This window comes from Chanodichthys erythropterus, chromosome 16 (genome assembly GCF_024489055.1).
Source record: "Chanodichthys erythropterus isolate Z2021 chromosome 16, ASM2448905v1, whole genome shotgun sequence".
Lineage (NCBI taxonomy): Eukaryota > Metazoa > Chordata > Actinopteri > Cypriniformes > Xenocyprididae > Chanodichthys > Chanodichthys erythropterus.
The window spans coordinates 33,469,375-33,489,424 of record NC_090236.1 but is presented as its reverse complement, the minus strand read 5'-3'; the positions used below and the strand labels follow the sequence as shown (position 1 = coordinate 33,489,424).

Here is a 20,050-nt window from a genome sequence, read left to right as displayed (position 1 = left end):
CCAAAGTTAATTTGCCTGTATTGGCTGCAAATGGTCTTTTCCTTTTATAATTTAAGTGGTTACATGTTTGCTAAATCTTTTTGCGCAAATGCTCAAAGGCCTTAAAGCACTTGAACCCGATATTTGCTGCCTGCAGCTATATTTATTATTATTATTACTGCCATTTTAAATCAGCAATTAACCACTCAATGACTTATTGTCCCTGTTATTTTATATGTGTATAGATTCAACAGAACATCTGAAGAGGTGTCAAAAGAGTTAAATAACAATGGTTGAATATCTAGGCTCATTTTATAATGCACACATCTGTTTTAACCAATCTAGTTTCAATGATGCACATCACCAACTTATCATTTCCCTCACTCAGCCCAAACAAAAAGCAGATTTGCTTGTTTAGCTGGACATAAAAATGTAAATGAGAATGCTTGTTTTTGCTCTCTGTTTGTGATCATTTAACATGACCCCACAGCAATTGCAGCGGTCCGTTCAGGCAGTACACCAGATGTTAAACTTGGGTCATGTAATCCATATGAGATTTCTCGGGTTATCCTTTAAAAATATTGCTTCGCCTTACAAAAGAAGAAAAGATAAGGTGGCCAAAGTTTTTGGAGAGTGTGAATCACAAACAGTTGGTGTTAGGGAACATAGCAAAGGTGTGAATTCAGCACACAAACACTCAGTGCTTTAACATCAATATTTCCTTTGCTTTAACTTTTCTTTCTGCTTTTTTTGTAATAGAGGCAGCCTGCCCTGTTATTCCAATGTTTCTTCTGCAGGCAACGACCAATGAAGCTCATCTCCTGTCCAGAGAAAACAAAGCTAAGCCACATTCCCAGAGTTCAATTTGCTGTTACATCGGAGGTCTGTGAATTGGGGTTTGGGCCATGTCTGTTGACTGAGGGGATCTGGGTGCGGGAACTGGGCTTGAGAAAAGACTTTAAATTTTGACTGTGAAACTGGACATTTTCTTAAAACACTTAGGATACTGGTGAACTTTAGGACAGGAAAGCATTGTTGATATGGGAAGGAAAAATCTATTATAAAAATGTACCATTTATATTCTTCCAAAATAGTTACTAGCTAAAGTTATTGTTACTGCTGTAAAACTATAATAAATTTAATGTAGGGCAGGCAATTGTATCTTTTTATAAACATTTTTGTTATACTGGTTGAAAATCTTCACATCCTGATAGCAATCAATATTTGAAATGGTCTAAATGTTAAAACATGTACATATATCTTCTGTGGAAGTCTCTAAAGGGAGGGTGGGATCTAAAGGCTTATTTGTTTAATGCTTTACATTTAATTTAACTGATTATTTAATGCTTTCAAAGCTAGCTTGCTATCGCTAGCCTGTCTGAAATTGCCTACTCTACCTTTAATATTTGTCGTTTAAACACTCTAAGCATTCAATAGTCTTTCTGCCAGTTTATGTCATCATGGTTAAAGTGATAGGGGTGTTAGATGCTATGAAACTGGAAAATGATTGTTAAATGCAGTAGGCTGTCTATAACATGACATATTGCATTATGTGTAAAAGTTTTGTATTGCTATAATCCGTATTTTTAATTTTCAGCACTCGTTTTCTTATTAATTTTAACATAAATACCCTATACGTATTACAACCCCTTCTCAAATTATGCAAAAAAGTAGGCCTAATAATAAAAAATCATTCACTGCATAATGCATACACTAAAACAATAATATTATGCTATAAACGCCTCTTTTGTTTAGCTTTTACATTTATACAAACATATAAATCCAAAAATCTATTCAAATAATCTTTGCATATATAAAAAATAAAATAAACAAATAAAACTGACTATTTTCACGCTCTCCTCTCATTCTTTTTCAAAAAGAGGAACTGATTCTTTATGCGGAACCAAAGTTTCTGGTCGTGATTTCTGTACGACCCATTTAAAAGTTACAGTCTTATGTCATTATCTCGAAATACCTTGTGAGTTATTGTAGACTGTTATATACTAAACATTCAGGGGATTTTTAGTTATTCGTATTCTTTGTGTTTAAATAGTTGGATTCTCTCGGTTTGAGCAATAAGTGTTTGACGATAGCGAGTCTAGTGACAGACTGATCCACATGAGCGTCTGCTACAGTGCTGCAGATTTTCACGTGCCCGGACTCAATACTTTACAAATCATAAACATTTGGACGTCCAATAGAGGTAAGTCGAATGTGTGTGTTTCTAAACCTTTATAAACGTTAATAAATAGCGTCAGAATCCGTTATTTTTTGCAGTACGTCTCAGTAAACATAGTGTGGATGATGAAACTAGAGTCCTGTCAGGAGTAATGTCTTGAAAAGCTTGTTACATCAAAGATGGTTCAGTCTGATTCAGTGCATTCTGATGGCTGCTGTATGAAGTTAGAATGTGTTGTTTGTTTTGTCCTGCAGGTGTTTGGGATGGAGCTGCAGGCGGTGCTGATGGCAGCAGGTGGAGGATCCAGGATGATGGATCTCACCTATAACACCCCTAAACCTCTGCTACCTGTGGGAAACAGACCCCTCATCTGGTACCCCCTCAACCTGCTGGAGAGAGTGGGCTTTGAAGGTAAACATGCTGTCATAGCAGAAAACAAAGTTCATTAGAAGTGATATTGTAGTATATTTTAGTATAGTATCTATCTATTTATCTAGCTAATATAGCAGATTGTTTGACAGCTGTTCATAACATTTTTTTTTTTAGCATACATGATGTCAGCTAGATCAGTTTCTTAAGTATTTGGTCTGTATTACATTGTATTCTATTATTAAAGGGCCCCCCTTTAAATAATGATGTTTCATGCATTCTGACTTATTTACACTGTTAAAGAGTTGCATTCTCATGATAAACATGGCCAAAGTTTCAAAACACGAGTTGGACGTATGACGTCCAAGTATTTCTGTGCCAAATCCACTACTTCCGGTTTCGGTACAGGATTCTGAGAGTTTTTTTTTGAGTGTGTCCTGTATGACGTCAAAAGAGAGTGGAATTGCTTGTACAGGCACTTCTCCCTGATAAGCGTGCGCACACACATTACCCAGAGCAAGAGCACGCCCATCAACGCGTTTCATTTGGGATACAGAAGCCGAGAGATTTTTCAACAATGGCTGTGTCCCAATTCAGGGGCTGCACCCTTTGAAGGCTGCATACATCATCGAGGCAGTCTCATTTAAGAAAAATAACCATTAGATTGCAACGTAAAAATGAAATTACTATATTTTACACCTCACAATGAATATCAGTCAATTTTATTACGGTTACTTTTCTTAAAGGGTTAGTTCACCCAAAAATGAAAATTCTGTCATGACAGCCGAACTCGGTAAGATTTGCGTAGCTCCCCCTACAGTTTCCTTTAGTGAATTACACTGTCATAAATACTCCAAGCGCAGCTCTGGACTACAACCAGCGCAGTAGTTTTGCAAATACAGTACAAGAAAGAGGAGGTGGGTAATTTGCATATACAGTACACTCGATGGAGGTGGGTAATTTTCGAAATTATCTTATAAAGTCATAATATATACATTGTTTTTGAATTACCATAAAGCATTTTGTCACTCACGTGAACGTGAACATGAGGCGAGATTGTGTCGGGTCGATGAAGCTCAACTTGCAAGTGCTGTTTTCTGGCGTAGACGTGCCAGAGGGGGTTAGTGCTCGCCTCAAACACACCACTACAAGTCAATTAACCATCGTAAGGACTAATATTTATGAAGGTTAAAAAAAGTTACTTAGTTCTGCTTTAATTACTCACCCTCATGCCGTTCCACACCCATAAGACCTTCGTTAATCTTCGGAACACAAATTAAGATATTTTAGTTGAAATCCGATGGCTCCATAGACAACAATGACACTTCCTCTCTCAAGATCCATAAAGGTACTAAAAACACATCTACATCAGTTCATGTGAGTGGTTCAATATTAATATTAAAAAAATTAATGAGAATATTTTTGTTGCGCCAAAAAAAAAACAAAATAACGACTTATTTAGTGATGGCCAATTTCAAAACACTGCTTCAGGAAGATTCGGAGCGTTGTGAATCAACGTATTTAATTATGATTCGGATCGCGTGTGAAACAGCCAAACTGCTGAAATCACGGGACTTTGGTGCTCCTAACAGCTGATTCAATACGCTGATTCATAATGTTCCAAAGCCAGAAATTAGCCATCACTATATAAGTCGTTATTTTGTTTTTTTGGCGCACAAAAATATTCTTGTCGCTTTATAATGTTAATATTGAACCACTGTACTCGCATGAACTGATTTATTAAATATGTTTTTAGTACCTTTATGGATCTTGAGAGAAGAAATGTCATTGCTCCCTATGGAGGCCTCACTGAGCCATCGGATTTCAACTAAAATATCTTAATTTGTGTTCCGAAGATGAATGAAGGTCTTACGGGTGTGGAACGGCATGAGGGTGAGTGATAAATGAAAATTCTGTCATTATTGGGTGAACTAAACCTTTAAGTATGATGTCTTAAATGACATCCTTGATGAAGTATTCAGCCTTCAAATACGATCTTCGAAGGACACAACCTCCGAAATGAGACGCAGCTCCTGTCACCAAAGGAGTGTGTTTTTGGTTGTGAGGGAAAGATTACCTTTTTTAGCTTCCCAAAAAACCCAGCATTAAGGGAACAGAGGATGAAGTTTATTTTTCCAGGGCAGCAACAGAGTTGTGCACGTATGTTTGTTTGTTCCCTGAAATTTGGTGATGAATACTTTGTAAACAAGTCCCAGTTCGGCGCAGAGTAAAGCTGAATCAGATGTCGGTGTTTTGTTGACAATTGGCGCGTAAGTGCATATAATGTAAACAACACGAACGTTTTTGTTCCCTTTTTATTTATAATGATGTCGAGGCTAGCATGCGATCTCTAGGCAGAAGCTGTGCGCTCATGACTCTTTAGCTCCGCCCACGGCACTGACAGCAGACCCGCCTCCAGGATCTCAGCTTTTTTTTGGAAAGACTCGGTTTATCATATCTATCTTTTATAAATATGACAAAATTAAAAACTTTTTGGAGATATTAAGGATGCATTGTTACTCTATATGTACTCAAGATTAAGATTGGCAGAAACTGTGTGTGATACCCCCCCCTTTAAATGACAATATAATGTCTTTTACTATTGCTTGGTTTTAATTTGCTTTTTGGTTGTATTCATTTTATCATCTCTTATTATCATAAAGTAGGTTTTATCTTTAATCTTATGCTTTATTATTTTTTATTTTTACTTGTTTTTATGTGAAATAGTAAGGCACAATATGTAAGATTTTTGGATTTAAAATATTCAAAAACCACTAGAACAATGTTATATATTTTGTTGACTTGTGTACTTGCATTATCCCAAATGTTTCCAAGAATGTTTAAATCCAGAGAAATAAGCAATTTTAACCAGAACACAGACCGTGTCCGTGTGTCACCTATCAGTGACATCATACCCGCGTTACCCTCGTTTTCCAGTTTTATTTTGTAGAAACGATGGAAACACCAAAGATGCTTTATTATATTATGTGTTTTATTAGATGGGTGAGCAGCTGTTTGGATACATTCATCACAGAAAACTAATCATTGTTATATTGTTTAAATCTCATTGTCTTGATTTACAGCGAGTATCATGTTTTACCATGCCTAATATCGATCTAGCTTACCGCAGTGTGCAACGAGTGTCTCATAGTAGCCATAGAGCGATCGCAGAGTAGCACTATAACAACTTTCAACATACAAATGTATCTAATATGACAAAACAGCGATGTGTTACCCCACATACATACGCTTGGACCGGAAGAAGCAGAAGCAGTGACTGCGGCATAATAAAAGCTCCATTGCTCTCGAAACGTGTCGCGCTCGTCTCTCATTAGCAATCGCTCTAGTGGTCTCGTTTCTGCTCGCACAGCAGTCGGCCCTGCTCTGTTTCTTACTATAGTAACGTTACTAATTTCGGTTAATGATTTCTGCTCAAGTCCTGTCCTGATTCTTTTCCACCGGCTGTAGATGTAAAGACTACACCTCCCATGATTCCGCGAAATCAAGGCGTCATCAAGCTATACCTTTGTTTTGAATAAGTGACCTCTGCTGGTGAAAATTTACATAGTGTGCCTTTAAGGCTTTCTTTTTATAGAGTATTTTGAGCTGCATTTCTTATATGAAAATAAAGTTTTATTATTTGTAATTTTTGAATTAAAAAGTAATTCAGAATAATAACCTGTCAGTGTCCTGAGAGTTCTGGACTCTGTAATATAGCCAGAAACAGAAACTTTCTGTCTGTGAGTTGCTTTGCATAGGTTTGCTGACATCGGATTGGAAGACATGTTTGGAGGTGGATTTGGAAGAGTGGGTGTGTGTGTTGGAAGTTAACAAAATGCTGAAATTGCTTACAACACATTTAAGCTGCAGGTGGTAATAATTTGCACAGGCTGCTTAAATTGAACTAATAAAGTCCTTATTTCCTAAATAGGAAAGGTAGGGCAGTTTTAACAACTGGCATGCTATAATGGCATGGTTTCCACGTTACACCCACCCACACAGATCAGCACCCATGTTGCTTCTCGTTTTTAGTGTTGAGACTCTTTTTGTCAGAGAACAGAAGCTTGATAAAACGTTTTATGTTTTGTGTGTCCTAAATTCATGCATTAAAATGGAAAGTTTGTGGAGGTGGATATTTTGCCTGGTTGACATCTATACAACTAAGCTAGTAAAAGACAAATTAAATGAAGCCAAGTTACTGTGGTCTTTTCAGTCTACACAACTGCTATAGGCTGGAAGGACACTGAATAACAAGATACAAATACACCTCAGACAACTATTGCAGGATAATTTCAACTCTCTAATAATTAACTGCAATCTAGTACTTGAGGATAACGGGCAGAGCGCCTTATGTTTTAGGCCAGCTTTCCTACAGATATCTTAGGAATAGGAGACATTCAGCAGGCCCATGCAACTTAAAACTGTTTTGGGATAACATAGTGTAACGAGGTTAGTAGATATGGGAAGAAGGAGGCGGGAACCGGCGAACATTCAACAAAACTTTAATATAAAATAAACAAACAAAACGAAAGTAATGCCGGCAGACCCTCGCGGACGTCTGCCGGCCACACAAACATAACAAAACATAAAATAAAGTCCAGGCCTGGTCCTCTCTCGTCTTTCATTGTAGTCGCTCCTCCTTTTATGCCTCCGGAGCTCCTCCGTGAGAGACTCGAGGCCGGCACGCCTCGCAGGTGACGCTCATTATCACTCGCGTCACCGGCCTCGCGCCGTTCCCTCACGGCTTTCGCCCGCCCTGCTCGTCACATACCCCCAACGCCCCTCGCAGGCCGGGGGGTACCTCCGAGACTGCGCTCTACTCCCCCCCGGGGCCTGTCTCGGCGGCCGCAGCACCTGGGGGTAAGGACAGACGAGACGAGAGAAAGGAGACGGAAGCAAGGGGAGCGACAGGACGAGAGAGGGGAGAGAGGAAAAAGAAAAAAAAATTCTTGGTCCGGTTCCCCGACACACTGCCGCTTGGTCCTCAGCCTGCCGAGAGGCTCTTCTTCGCGGTGCCATGCGGTGGCACTGGACGCTCGGTGGACGGCCCGATCCTCGACCGCCTCCTGGCGGCCGGCGATGGCTCCTCCGACTGAGGGCAGCCGGCAGCGAGTCCCCCGTTCCCTGCTCCTCCCCTTTATGGCGGACGGCAGCAGGCTCCGGCCCACGGCGAACGGCGGCGACTCCTCCGCTCCCTCTTGGACGGCAGCCACCCCACCTCGTCCCAGGGGCACGGCCTCGAGCTCTCCGTCCCACCTTTCACTAGGCTCCAGTACCACCGCTTCGGGCAGCCTCTCGCGGTCTTCACTCCCGCGCTGCCCGAACTCCGCAGCACCGCGATCCCCCTCAGCAGCGAGGGCTCTCCGACAGCATGTCCCTCCTTCCTCCCGGGTTTCGGCACCAATGTAACGAGGTTAGTAGATATGGGAAGAAGGAGGCGGGAACCGGCGAACATTCAACAAAACTTTAATATAAAATAAACAAACAAAACGAAAGTAATGCCGGCAGACCCTCGCGGACGTCTGCCGGCCACACAAACATAACAAAACATAAAATAAAGTCCAGGCCTGGTCCTCTCTCGTCTTTCATTGTAGTCGCTCCTCCTTTTATGCCTCCGGAGCTCCTCCGTGAGAGACTCGAGGCCGGCACGCCTCACAGGTGACGCTCATTATCACTCGCGTCACCGGCCTCGCGCCGTTCCCTCACGGCTCTCGCCCGCCCTGCTCGTCACACATAGCAATATGCAATTTAATAGTGTTAGTATGTTGAATTGAATAATTCAAACATAAAAATGGAAATGTGCATTTAAAAAAATCTTTATATTTATGCAGTTTTAAATATTTCTATTAATTTGTACATTTAGAATGGGGTTTATTTCCATTTTTATGTCTGAATTATTAAAGGGTTAGTTCACCCAAAAATGAAAATTGTCATTTACTCACCCTTATGTCGTTCCAAACTTGCAAGACTTTCGTTCAACTTAGAAAGATATTTTTAGATATTTTTAATGAAATCTGAGCGATTTCTGTTCCTCCATTGAGTCTATGCAACTACCACTTTGACGTTTCAAAAAGTTCATAAAGAGATCATAAAATTAATGAATTGAGCGATTTAGTCCAAATTTTCTGAAGAGACTCAATCACTTTCTATGATAAACAAATTTAATTTAAGCTTTTATTCACATACAAACAATTCATCAACACGCACATCAGTTGTGGTAAACGAAAGCTCAAGCATGTTTTCTTGATGCATGAGAACCAATGAGGTTCATACTCGTCTGTTACACATCACGTTTATGCTTCCACAAGAACCAATGAGGTTCATTCTTGTTGGTTAAAGCATGCACGGTTGAGCTTCTGTGTATATTCGCTGATCAGTGTTTATATGTGAATAAATTCATTCTGCTATTTCAAATAACGTGATCAAATCTCCAGAAAATTTAGACTAAACCACTCAATTCGTATGGATTAGTTTTATGATCTCTTTATGAACTTTTTGAAGCATCAAAGTGGTAGTTGCGTAGACTGTCAATGGAGGAAAAGAAATCTCTCAGGTTTCATTAAAAATATCTTCATTTGTGTTCCGAAGATGAACGAAAGTCTTACAGGTTTGGAAAGACATGATGGGGAGTAATTAATGACAGAATTTTCATTTTTGGGTGAACTAACCCTTTAAGTGTCATTCCTGATGCTCTATACTAATGGTTAAAAAATTAGTTTTAGGCCCAAGGCCACATATATCTGAATTTATATAATTTTATGCTAGAATACAAGAAAAAAAGTGGAAATAAATCCAAAACACTGAACTTAGAACCCTCTGTTCACTTCATTGCTTTAGCACATTTGAGAACCAGTAGAGGAGGCATACCTTCTTGAGTATCTGTATTTAATGCCTTCATGATGATTAAATGTTTATTGTTCACACCTAGCTGTATTGACTAACCGTGCGATCCAGCTGCAATGGAGTTTGTGGGTATGGCCCTTTGCCTGCCTAGCAGTACAGTATGCACCTTTATGTGTGGCACAGTCTGTCCTGTTAACAGCCAGAGTGCAGCCAACAAGGCCCTGCAATTAGCTTTTACAAGTTTTAGCACAAACTATGGTAAGTAAGCTGCTTCGTTAGAAAATATTTATGCAGTAAAACAGGATTTTGGTACAAACTTCTTCCAGTTGGCCGAAAGTCTGTCTCACTGGGTATACGGTGAATAATTCACAAAGACTCGATTGAAGGTGTCTTGTCTAATATATTTTTTACAAGTCTGAGGTGTCACAGGTAAAATGTATGCTGTGTTCAACCAATGGTGTCATTGGAAAAAGATCTCCATTTTCCCCATAAAATCCCACAGTCAAAACTGTTGTCATGTACGTAGTTTGTTTACAGTGTATTGTTTATAGTGAAGTAATTGTATTACTCACCGTGTCCTTATAATGTTATTGTCATTTTTCTAAACTGCGCTACACTCCTAGTGAAACATTTTGTTCCACTGTATATGGCTGGAATTACAATAAACTTTCTCTAATCTGACACAAGTTTATAAATTACACTACTGTTCAAAAGTTTAGGTCAGTAAGATTAAAAAAAAAAGAAAATAAATGAACACATATTGTTCAGCAAGGACACGTGAAATTGATCAAAAGTGACAGTAAATGCATTCGTAATGTCTTCTGTTTCTTATAAGTTATTCTTTTGAACCTTCTATTCATCAAAGAATCCTGAAAAAATGTAATGGCTTCCACAAAATGTATATAAGAAATGTTTCTAAATCAGCATATTGGATTTCTTAAGAATCATGTGACACTGTAGACTGGAGTAATGATGCTAAAAATTCAGCTTTTCCATCACTGGAATAAATTACACTTTAAAATGTATTAAAATAGAAAACAGTTCTTTGAAATTGTAATAATATTTCACAATATTACTTTTTGTTTGTTTGTTTGTTTGTTTTTTACCCTTGTATTTTTAATTGAATAAATGCAGCCTTGGTGAGCATTAGAGATTTATTTTCAAAAACAACATTAAAGAAAAAAAAAAATCTTACTTGCCCTAATTTTTTGAATGGTAGTGTACATAAATCATGTTTTTATGCTCCTGATTTAATCCTTGATTCACCAAAGTGTTATCATTGTTCTTTTCCAGAGGTGATTATCATCACTACTAAAGAGGTTCAAAAGGCCCTGAGCACCGATCAGCGGCTGAAGACAGACGTGAAGATGAGGTTGGATGTGGTGTGTATTCAGGAGGAAGCTGACATGGGCACCGCAGATGCCCTTCGACACATCCAGCAAAAGATCAAGGTGTGTCAAGTGTCCATATCATAAGATAACACTGAGGCATAACATTTCTTACATTGATAATTACATTGACTTTCCAAAACCAAGATACAAAAAAGGCCTGAATTAACTGGGAACAATAATTGGATTTTAAAGGAGAGGGAAGAGATAAACATTTGTTTAAAACTAGCTACTTTTCATACTTGTTTATTCGTATGTGCTAGATTATCTAAAATATCCAATTGTTATCACAGCTAAAATTATGGGATTCATGCCTCTAATTCATTAAACATGCTTTCACATTAGTGATTGTGTTGTGGTGATAGTGTTGTCACACCAGACAGTAACATGAGAAGTGTTACATTGCATAATGTTGAAATTGAGAAGTACAAGCTGTGATTTTCCTTAGTAAGTGGATCAAAATCTTTTGTTTGTATTTGGAACAACATTCCTCTCAAACTGACATAGTTTATAGTTAGGGTTGGGGCTAAGGATATGGATAGGTCTATCTAAAATTGGGAAATGATATGAAGCCCCTAACCCTAAGATCTGATTTGTTGTAAGAATAATCAACAAGGATATTGATCCTAGAACATGTCTGTCTTTGCAAAATCATTGAGATTATGAGATTTTATTTTTTCTTTCTGGAGAAACAACTTTTAGGGCCAGATTTACTAACAGCTTGCGCCAAAGCAAACCCTATTTTGGTGTTAAAAAAACAACTTAATTGCACTCTCTAATTTGCCCTGTTTAGTAAATCTGTCCCTTAAAGGATTATATTTTCAACCAGCTTTGTATTTTTACAATGTTGGAAGTCTATGGAAATGAACAATATGTACATTCTCCCTGTAATCTGCACCCTGATATCCCTGTTTAGTTGACAGCTCCAGCGCTTTTGTTAAAACTATAGATTGAACATCCGTATTTTTGCATTCCTGCCCATGGACATTCAGATTGACAGAGGGGCGGCTCCAAAATCAAAAGTGCATTATGTGTGTTGAAGTTTTAGTCATCTACAGTAGCAATACAGTAGCTGTTTCAATAAATGTTTCACTTATCTACTGCATAAACAGCCCAAAAATATTAAAAACCCATATAACCAGCAGTGAAATTCCCCTTTTTCTCCATTGCCAATGTGAGGCATTTCTGGAATATTGAGAGAACTTTTCTGGTTTGCATTTTGAAAGATTGTTCCACCACCATGGAACAGTGAGTGTGAATGCTCTGGAAAGCTATTGATTTGACATGTGAGGTGTGCTCATTGATGAAGGAGGGTCATAAAAGAGTTAGCAACACAATGATGTGATACATTTTCATCACTGTAAATCATTGTGCTCAGAGTTAACCATAGCATGGTGACTAAATGGAAGAAACATAATTGCAGCATGAGCATGCACGTCCATGTAAGCATGAGCGTGTGCCCAGAAGCGTGTAAAAGCCTGGCAGGCATACACAGCTTCACCTGTCTCCCATGTGAGCTGGCCTGGGGTCAGTGGAATGATGTGAGGGGCAGATCCTGTGTTCCACAGGGGGATCTTGGATCCGTGCTGCCCCGCACTGATAGGTCCAACTCCACAGAGTGCCTCATTTCTCCTGCTGAAAGCCCAGCGGCCAGAGACCACTAACTTCACAAACACATGATGTCAGAACCCTTTCTCAACCCTTACTGACGTTCATGGGCCTGCTGGTCATGTGTGAGAGTTGTTGTGTAGATGGAATGGGGCGGTAAGTTGAATAACATCCTGGTAATTTTTTTTTTTTTTTTTTTTTTTTTGGGTTGGGTTGGGTTTAAGGTAGCTTGAAACTGGTCACAGAAACTCTGTTTGCTGTTCCTTAGGTGTGCTTTAATTTAGTGGTAATTTTAAAATCAGAAATTTCCATTTAAACAGGGAAATAAACTACATTTTTGGATTTTGAAATTTTTTTTTAGACAAAGCAGCATTTATAATAAAATAAATATTTAGGCAGTTGATGTGACCATAATTTTAACTTTCATTGTCACATTAAATTATTTAAACATTACACTTCAGTTCAAAAGTTTGGGGTCAGTAAGATCTTCTTTTTTTTTCTTTTTTTTTTTTTTAGAAATTTATGCTTGTATTTATTTGATCAAAAACAGTAATGTGAAGTATTTTTAGAATTTGAATGAACTATTTTCTGTTTAATGTATTTAAATATTTGTATTATTTTAATGTAACTTATTCCAGTGATGGCAAAGCTACATTTTCAGCAGCCATTACTCCGGTCTTAAGTGTCACATGATCCTTCAGAAATCATTCTAATATTTCTTCATAATAGTTAAAAACTGCTATGCTGCTTAATAATTTTGTGGATACCATGATACTTTTTTTCAGGTTTCAAAATGGAAATCTTTTGTGACATTTATAAATGTCTTTGTTGTCACGTTTGATCAATTCAATGCCTCCTTGCTGAATAAAAGTGTTAAATTCTTTAAAAAAAAATCTTACTGACCCCAAACTTTTAAATGGTAGTGTTAGAACCTCTGGAATTTCATAAAAAAGAAAGTGTAGATTTAAAAAAAAAAAAAAAAAAAAATGTATTGTATGTATTGTAATGTATTTATCAATTATTGGCTTTCTCAATGTGTCTCAAATTCATCATGTAATTTTGAGAGAAATATGAAAATAAACATTTCCTTAATCTGTACTTAAATTAAATTTATAAATTAGATAAAAATGTACATCTGTCTAAATATGATTCATTCATAAATAAATAAATGAAATATTAGTTGATTTAAAATTGTCCCCAAAATTTTCTTGTGTGAACTGCAATGCCTTGAATGTATTTTTTGATGGGCATTTTTTCCGGCACAAATACTTAATTTTATCTAAGAAATCCATTGCAACCTTAAAGGAACACTCCACTTTTTTTGAAAATAGGCTCATTATCCAACTCCCCTAGAGTTAAACAGTTGAGTTTTACCGTTTTCAAATCCATTCAGCCGATCTCCGGTTCTGGCGGTACCACTTTTAGCATACCTTAGCATAGTTCATTGAATCTGATTAGACCGTTAGCATCGCGCTTAAAAATGACCAAAGAGTTTTGATATTTTTCCTATTTAAAACTTGACTCTTCTGTAGTTAAATCGTGTACTAAGACCGACAGAAAATGAAAAGTTGTGATTTTCTAGGCTGATATGGCTAGGAACTATACTCTCATTCAGGCGTAATAATCAAGGAACTTTGCTGCCGTATCATGGCTGCAGCAGTGCAATGATATTACGCAGCGTCTCTCACAAACGTCTCCATGGTTGCAAGGCATGTTCTCTGTGCAAGCAGGGGCTCACGGGCGCTGCGTAATATCATTGCACTGCTGCAGCCATGGAACGGCAGCAAAGTTCCTTGATTATTACGCCTGAATGAGAGTATAGTTCCTAGCCATATCAGCCTAGAAAATCACAACTTTTCATTTTCTGTCGGTCTTAGTACACGATTTAACTACAGAAGAGTCAAGTTTTAAATAGGAAAAATATCAAAACTCTTTGGTCATTTTTAAGCGCGATGCTAACGGTCTAATCAGATTCAATGAACTATGCTAAGCTATGCTAAAAGTGGTACCGCCAGAACCGGAGATCGGCTGAATGGATTCGAAAACGGTAAAACTCAACTGTTTAACTAGGGGAGTTGGAAAATGAGCCTATTTTCAAAAAAGGTGGAGTGTTCCTTTAAAAAAGGTGTTTCTTTTATTATTTTTAAATTGTAAATTATGTAATGTCATTGTATGTTTTTCAGGACAACTTTCGACCAAATTTGTCATGTTGATAATATGTTTTGCAATGAAAGTAGGTGTATTAAATTAGAAAAATACAAAATAGAAGTTTTGCACCCCACTATATACTCAAGTCACTTTGGATAGAAGCAGCTGCTTAAAGATTACTTTCTTTCTGAGCTCAAAATATTATGTCTATCAGATGCATTAGTGCATTTGTTCATTTGTATCATACCTTTGCACACTTATGAAAGTGTAAAATCTCTGAGAGTGGGATGTCTTAAACATGTGCAAACGCTCATCACAGGAGATTAACTCTCAATACATATCAATGCAGTGGAAAGGGAATGTTGAGGAGGATGGCTTGCTGGAGCACGCTAACGGCACAGATGCGTTTATATCTAATCCTAGAGAGAAATGAGAGATTAAAAGCATTGAGTTGCAGAGCCCTCCAGTGCACGAACAGCCCCACTACGTGTTGAGAGATGAGCGCTGGCAATAGGGGCCCTAAATCCCCGTTTATTGTACAGCGTAAACACATAGTCTACTCCCTTGCTTCAGCAAACAACGCGGACATAATGGAAGCATCTGACAGAGTGCCCAACTCTTAAAGCTCTCTTTCATTAGCCTGTGTTTGAGTTCATACTGATGCATTGAGTCAATGTTTGTACAGAAACTGAATAATCTTCGTGTTGTGTAGCGTTCTGCCGGCTTTTGTTAGTAATAAGGCTCCAAGTTCACTGGGATCAAGTCATTCCCGATCGACTTGTGTACTCATTTTTCCTGAAAAATGCATGCATGCATCTTTGTTTGCACCAGGTGGTCTGGAAAAAGTAAATATGAATGGAATTACTTTATTTTTGGCTTTTCATGATGATGACTTTGTCTCAATTTCAGCATGTATTTTTGAGAGAAATATGGAAATGTACATTTCCTATGTACATGTTCTTGGTGTTGAACAGCACAAGTCTCAATAAATTAATCTGACAATATTTCATAGTTTTTTCACAATATAGGTTTTTTTTCATATATATAAAAAATTCATAATGTAAATGTGTATTGAACTCAAACACAGTCATGACAGACAATTGTGAGATTAACAAGTGTCTGTAGTGGCAGATGAGTGTGAGCCGCGTATCTCCTTCCCTTCCTTCTTATTCCCTCTTATCCTGTCCTCCTCTCTCCACCCTCTTTTTCCCGTCTCTTCCTCTGCTCTCCTCTTGGGTGGTCTCACCTGGCTGGCCCAGGGGGCAGCCAAGCAGAACTGGAAGTGTCTGTGGGTGGCCTGACCTCCCTGTGCCTCTCCTCCAGTGCAGCGTAGAACCAAGGCCTACTGAAAGGCCCAGCGTCAGCAGCAGCGGCGCTCAGATGATCCAACAGCTGACGCCCACTCCAGACCTTCAGAGGCTCTGCAACTAAGACAGACCGCTGATCCAGCCTTCCTGCCTCCCTCCCCTCCTGGTAGCCAAGAGGGCACAGCCGTTGTCAGGCCTCAGGCATTTGGCCACTTGTCGAGTCCCCTCAAAAATAGAAACACCGGCTATGAAATGTTAAGTGGTTAGAGCTGCAGCGAAGGATCGATTTACTTGGGTGGTTTACGATGGGTGGGCTGGCATTGGTCGCATTTTTTGCGTTTCATCCATGTACATTCCTGGTTGACTGTGAAGTCATGGTAAATGTTTGAATGTTTTGGCGATAGCCATTATGTGGTTGCTTTGACTTCAGTCCCAGAGTAAATAAAAGAAGCACAGAGCGGAGTACACATTTCCAGACGTCCCCTGCCCATTGGCTACTTTGAACCAAAGCAGTGACCAATCTTAAAGGGATAGTTTACACAAGATAAAAAAAAAAACTCATGTTCTTCCAAACTTGTATGTCTTTCATTTTCTGTTGAATTTCAAAAAGATATTTTGAAAAATGTATCATTGTTATTTTTTGCAAACAGTGAAAGTCCAGTGTTTTTTGGAAACCAGTGACTTACAATATATGATCAAAATATCTTCTGTAAAAGAACAAAAGTCATACAAGATTGAAAACATGAACATGAGTCATTTTGTTATTGTGTGAGCTACCCCTTTAATTCAGTGAATGGGAAAAGTGTGTGTGTTTAAAATGTGTGTACAATTTTTCCATTTTGTTCTACTTCTGGAATATGAGGGATGGATTTTGGCTTTTTAGGATCAACAAAATCTCACATTTGCCACCATTGATCTTTGTTTCTGTCAGACAGACAGGTGGTTTGTTTCCTTTACTCAACACTTGCTGTCCTCCTTTCAACTTTTGCAAGACTTGCATGAAATATGCACCCACAGAAAAGTGTCATTATTTACAAAATAAAACAGTGTCAACCAGGGGACCAAACGTCCAAGTGAACTTTTTATCAAACACAATTTATTTTTGTCTTTGTAGAACCATAATTCTTATGGTTTTGGTAAACCTGGTGTATGAAGTATGCCAAGTTTAAAAGTGTGATTTCTAAGCCTGTAAAATTTATGTAAAAAAAAAAAATAATAATAAATCATATAACACTATGGGCATTGTTTATAAAGATGAATATACATTTTTCTTCCTCTAACTTAAAAAAAATACTTATGCTAAATCTGTAACCAGTAAACTATGAACAACTGGAAAATAATGGGGCCTTCGAAAATTTTCGTGGACAATTGGGGGGTCTTGTAGTCAAAATGTTGAGACATGGTTATTCTAGTAGTTAATCATAAAAAAATTGTGAAATAAATTAAACGTTAACGGAAATAAAATAAAATACTTAACCTTTGACTTGTTTTATTTCAGCTTGTTGCCAAGGCAACATTTCTCATTTTCATTTAAATAAAACTAAAATAAATATTTTTAAAATTAGATAGACGTTTAAAAAACAAAAACAAACACACAACAAAAATACTTTTTAATTACTTTTAAAAGTAACTTCAATAAAATACCCTCTGTTCAATAAAATACCTTATTTTGAAATTTTGGTGATTTCACGACCACATCGCTTTTACACTTCCAATCCAGTTTTCAGCATCTCTGAAAAGCCAAGCCCATGTTGATTATTGTTTTATTACGAGCTCTGTCACATTCTCTTTTTGCCAGCAGACTCTTCTCGGCTCTGGATTTTTTTTTTTTTATGGTTGATTCCCAGAGGTTTTGACCCAAAGGTTTGGATGCTCCGTGTCAACCTGTCATGTTTAACCTACTGTGTTTGGTTGGATACTCAAGACAGGCATGTTGACATAATTTTTGTGTGAATTTGTCCATTCAAGCTCAAGACTTGAAAGGGAACTCGATATTTGCGCACTGTCCGAGACACGGCTTTCCATGTGAAGTGAAAGAACTTTCGCGGAAGTTCTTTCGCATCTTGCCAATTTAAACATTCAAGCGCAAGGCTTAAATGAGTTTAGTTTAAACACTGTGTGCTGTGCTCACCTGTGCTTGCACCTGGTGATGACTGCGTAAATGACTGCTCATATCACAGCACACAGCACTCGCATTGAACAAAGTTTAGGGGAAGCCAGAATCCGTATCCATCGACAGAAAAATACATTAGCCTAACTCTGTCTGCCTGTTTTGCGCATTATTTTCAACAAACCATATTATAGATACGTATGCGTCGTCAGATTTGAGATTAACCAGTGTGCGAGTGCGTGTCGTGCGTACCATGGGTGGAAAGCGGTACGGTTTTTATTTAAAAAAAATAATAATTCTGAGAACACTTATACCCCTAATATATACTTATAATAGGCTTACCATAGTGAATTATGGTAAGACACAAACATGTTTTAGAAAAAGAATTGAAGTATTGACTTTTTTAAACAAAAAAGTTACAGTGTACCTTTAACGAAAATGAAAATGGAAAATATAAAAATAAAAAACAATTCAATGTATTAATAAAAACTATAATAATATCTCAATGATACTAAAATAACACAGGCGTGAGAACCACCGTGATAGACTTCACTGAAAGGCACAGTCTCTCGGGTCTGATTACTTTAATTAAATGCCGGCAACAGTATTATGATATGCTCAATATAAATAATTAGAATAAACAATTCTTCTGCCAAGTAGTATAGTTCATTAGTCTAACTGTAGACAGTTTATGGTTGGCAAACGATGTAGTAATTTAAGTAGATGTGTGATCAGAGGTCTGCGTGTTTCGGCTGTTGTACAGCTGCTTTGAATTGCTCATCAGATTTTTGAGTTTGAACTGTATTTTATAATTCTAAATATTCTATTAAATAAATTGCATTTAAATTATATGGACATTATTTGTGTTTTTTGTATGATTTTGAACAAAGAATGTCTTAAGTACTAATACATTTTACAATATTTGAAGTCTGAAGCGTCTCATAGATTTTCTCCCCAAATTAGTGCAGAATATGTAAACATTAGTGCGGAATGTATGTGGCTCTGGCATTGCTGTTGGTTTGTGAGGATTTATATGTGCATTAGCTTGAAGTCATTCTTGGTTTGCAGTGTTCAACGGTGAGGGATTGTTCTCCTTCCTCAGTAGCACAGTTAGCTCATTCTAAACAGACAGCGCTGTGCACCCTGTTATCTTTTGAGCATGTGTGCTCCTGTGGCTCCAGGGCCTTCTGCCCCAGGGCCAGAACAAGAGAACCGGAACTGTATCGGAGCAGAGCGTCACGGCAGGGCCTCTCCCTGGGCCTCCCCAATGAGGCATGCAGCTTTCCCTGAGCCAGGCACGCTGTAACGGGCTGTTCCCCACTCCCGCTCCCATGTTTATTTATCCACAGGCCATAGATGGACAGACCAGATGGGAACCAGACAACTCAAACAGAAACAATGGCAAAGGAGAGCAGGATTTATCACTGGGTTCCCCTCCATGCCTGTGCTCACTCATACAAACTCTTACGCACGTGTGCACGCAAACTGTGACAGAGCACAGTGATTATTCGAGAGCACTGTGCACGTCATTTTCTCTGGACATAACATATTCTAAACTTTTCTTTTGTTGTTTTGACCATCGCCATGATTCCTTATACATGAAGTTGAACTTCTTAGTCTATGGAAGTGTCTGTTTGGTCTGAAGCATTGTGACAGTGTTTTGCATGGGCAAGCATTGCTTACATTTTCTTAAAATATGTGAAAACCTGATTGTTGTTTTAATGTACCAGCCAGTTTTAAGAGAACAACATAACAGTAAGTAGTCAATAGTATGTTGGGCTAAAATAGTATACGTATTATAGCCTAACAACTTCAGGTAATGATAATGGTAATTGGTGTGCGAAATATTGACCTGGGCCATGGCAAGATAAACTTAACATGATGTTAATGTGCTGATGGTAGACTATTCAGATTAAACCGACCCAAACCGACTATAAAAATAACATTTACTGAGCTTAATTTGACCACACAGAACAAGCTGTGCTCCAGGATCACTGGCACTTTTTTGAATTCTTTGATTTCTGTGCTTAGTGCCATGTATCTTCCATTTTACTAGAGCAGTTAAAGACCTTTAGAATTAGGAAGGCAGGTTTTGCTGCTTTATTACTCAGATCCTACT

The 20,050-nt window shown here is 38.1% G+C and overlaps 1 protein-coding gene across 1 annotated transcript in view; it reads left to right on the top strand.

Moving 5' to 3' along the window:
* The first annotated feature begins 1,896 nt into the window (after window positions 1-1,896).
* eif2b3 (eukaryotic translation initiation factor 2B, subunit 3 gamma) overlaps window positions 1,897-20,050 on the top strand; it is a 48,539-nt gene continuing 30,385 nt past the window's right edge. Inside the window, exons 1-3 of the mRNA XM_067362907.1 lie at window positions 1,897-2,182; window positions 2,413-2,569; window positions 10,664-10,821. Of these exons, the coding sequence (XP_067219008.1) occupies window positions 2,422-2,569; window positions 10,664-10,821 (306 nt within the window). The 5' untranslated portion in view covers window positions 1,897-2,182; window positions 2,413-2,421. The remainder of the gene's footprint in view (window positions 2,183-2,412; window positions 2,570-10,663; window positions 10,822-20,050) is intronic.